The following is a 2182-nucleotide window of genomic DNA, read 5'->3' as shown; positions in this document are numbered from 1 at the left end:
TTAAACCAGCACATGTCCAGGCCCGACTTAAGTTTGCCAATGACCATTTGGATGATCCAGAGGAGTCATGGGAGAAAGTCATGTGGTCAGATGAGACCAAAATAGAACGTTTTAGTCATAATTCCACTAAACGTGTTTGGAGGAAGAAGAATGATGAGTTCCATCCCAAGAACACCATCCCTACTGTGAAGCATGGGGGTGGTAGCATCATGCTTTGGGGGTGTTTTTCTGCACATGGGACAGGGCGACTGCACTGTATTAAGGAGAGGATGACCGGGGCCATGTATTGCGAGATTTTGGGGAACAACCTCCTTCCCTCAGTTAGAGCATTGAAGATGGGTCGAGGCTGGGTCTTCCAACATGACAATGACAGCCAGGATAACCAAGGAGTGGCTCTGTAAGAAGCATATCAAGGTTCTGGCGTGGCCTAGCCAGTCTCCAGACCTAAACCCAATAGAGAATCTTTGGAGGGAGCTCAAACTCCGTGTTTCTCAGCGACAGGCCAGAAACCTGACTGATCTAGAGAAGATCTGTGTGGAGGAGTGGGCCAAAATCCCTCCTGCAGTGTGTGCAAACCTGGTGAAAAACTACAGGAAAAGTTTGACCGCTGTAATTGCAAACAAAGGCTACTGTACCAAATATTAACATTGATTTTCTCAGGTGTTCAAATACTTATTTGCAGCTGTATCATACAAATAAATAGTTAAAAAATCATACGTTGTGATTTCTGGATTTTTTTTTTTAGATTATGTCTCTCAAAGTGGACATGCACCTACGATGACAATTTCAGACCCCTCCATGATTTCTAAGTGGGAGAACTTGCAAAATAGCAGGGTGTTCAAATACTTATTTTCCTCACTGTATATATATATATATTTATTATTGTTCTTCTTTTCTTAGGGTGTTTGTATATTTGTTTTTTCATGCTTGTATTAAAATGTATGCCTTCTTGTATGTATATGTTTTTGTTTATAGTTGTAGACTGTGGGTGAATAGGGGAGTGAGCTGTTCTTTGTCTGTTTAAGTGAATTTCTTTTTCTTTCTTTTTTTGTACATTACTTGTTGTATCTTGTATTGTTTTATGCGCTATTGGGTCCCCCTTGAAAATGAGATGAAGCATCTCAAGGGGCTTTCCCTTAATAAATTCAAATTCAATCCACTTCCAGTAATAAAATTCACTTCTTAAATATAAATTCACAAATTAAATATAATTTTTGTTTAATAAAACCACCTTCATTAAAATTAATTAATCTACTATTATTTCACATAAGCCTTAATGTATAAATTTTTATTTATAAAAATTTCTTAAAATATTTTACATGAAATCCATATTTTGACACTGCTCAGAACCAATTGTAATGGGCATTAGCAATTTATTTTACAAAATTATTATAAACAGAAAAATGTCAACTCTAAACCCTTTAGAATATAAAGCATGGTCATCTTTACTCGTCCCAGGAACATTATTTATCTCTGAGCAGGTTCATCAATATCACTTGGTGTCACTTTTTGTGAACATGAACCCTACAATATCCCTTTAGTACGGTGTACTGTGGTAAACAGTGAAATTCCACTGTATTATCATGCAGAACTTAGAAACATGAAAATTAGAAACTCCATGAAACAGAGGAATGTTTTATTAATGACAGAACTTACCCAGAAAATGGAGCCGCAGTATTCCTCTAGAGCAGCAGACATGTTTCTTCCATCACAACTGACCAGCAGCAGAATGCTTTTCTTTCACGGGACACGAACACCAGCTGACTCTCTCGGCTATAAACCTATATTGATTCTCTAAGCTGTAAAGTTATAATTCTGATAGATAAGTCACATAAACCTTGATCTATATTTTTAACTTTGGTCTTCTATTAAATAATCCTCTAAGAGACGTCCTCCACATCGGCTCCCTCGAGCTCCTCTAAGTGACAATGTTGTCTCAGAGCGTCCTGTCTGAATAAATGTATAGAAATGAGTTTAACCTTTCCCCACTTCTTCAAAAAGAAATTTTTCATTACTCACCAGTCTAAAGTCCAGATTCACCATGGTCATGTACATGTGAGGAGGGGGAGGAGGGACACACAGCGGGAGAGACACATTTCCCTCTTTCTGCTTCTGTGGGGTTAGGGGCGTAGGGTTTCCTGCCATTTCCTGTCTTTCACATTACATCATTAATAAAAGATAA

The 2182-nt window shown here is 37.9% G+C and overlaps 1 protein-coding gene across 1 annotated transcript in view; it reads right to left on the bottom strand.

Moving 5' to 3' along the window:
• Positions 1 to 1962, bottom strand: part of abcc2 (ATP-binding cassette, sub-family C (CFTR/MRP), member 2) — a 91027-nt gene extending 89065 nt beyond the window's left edge. The window contains 1 exon segment of the mRNA XM_058795310.1: positions 1657 to 1962. Coding sequence (XP_058651293.1) covers positions 1657 to 1698 — 42 coding nt within the window. The 5' untranslated portion in view covers positions 1699 to 1962.
• Between the last annotated feature and the right edge of the window lie 220 nt (positions 1963 to 2182).

Source organism: Onychostoma macrolepis, chromosome 13 (genome assembly GCF_012432095.1).
Source record: "Onychostoma macrolepis isolate SWU-2019 chromosome 13, ASM1243209v1, whole genome shotgun sequence".
Taxonomy (NCBI): Eukaryota; Metazoa; Chordata; class Actinopteri; order Cypriniformes; family Cyprinidae; genus Onychostoma; species Onychostoma macrolepis.
The sequence above is the reverse complement of the archived record's forward strand: the minus strand, read 5'-3'. Positions and strand labels throughout refer to the sequence as shown.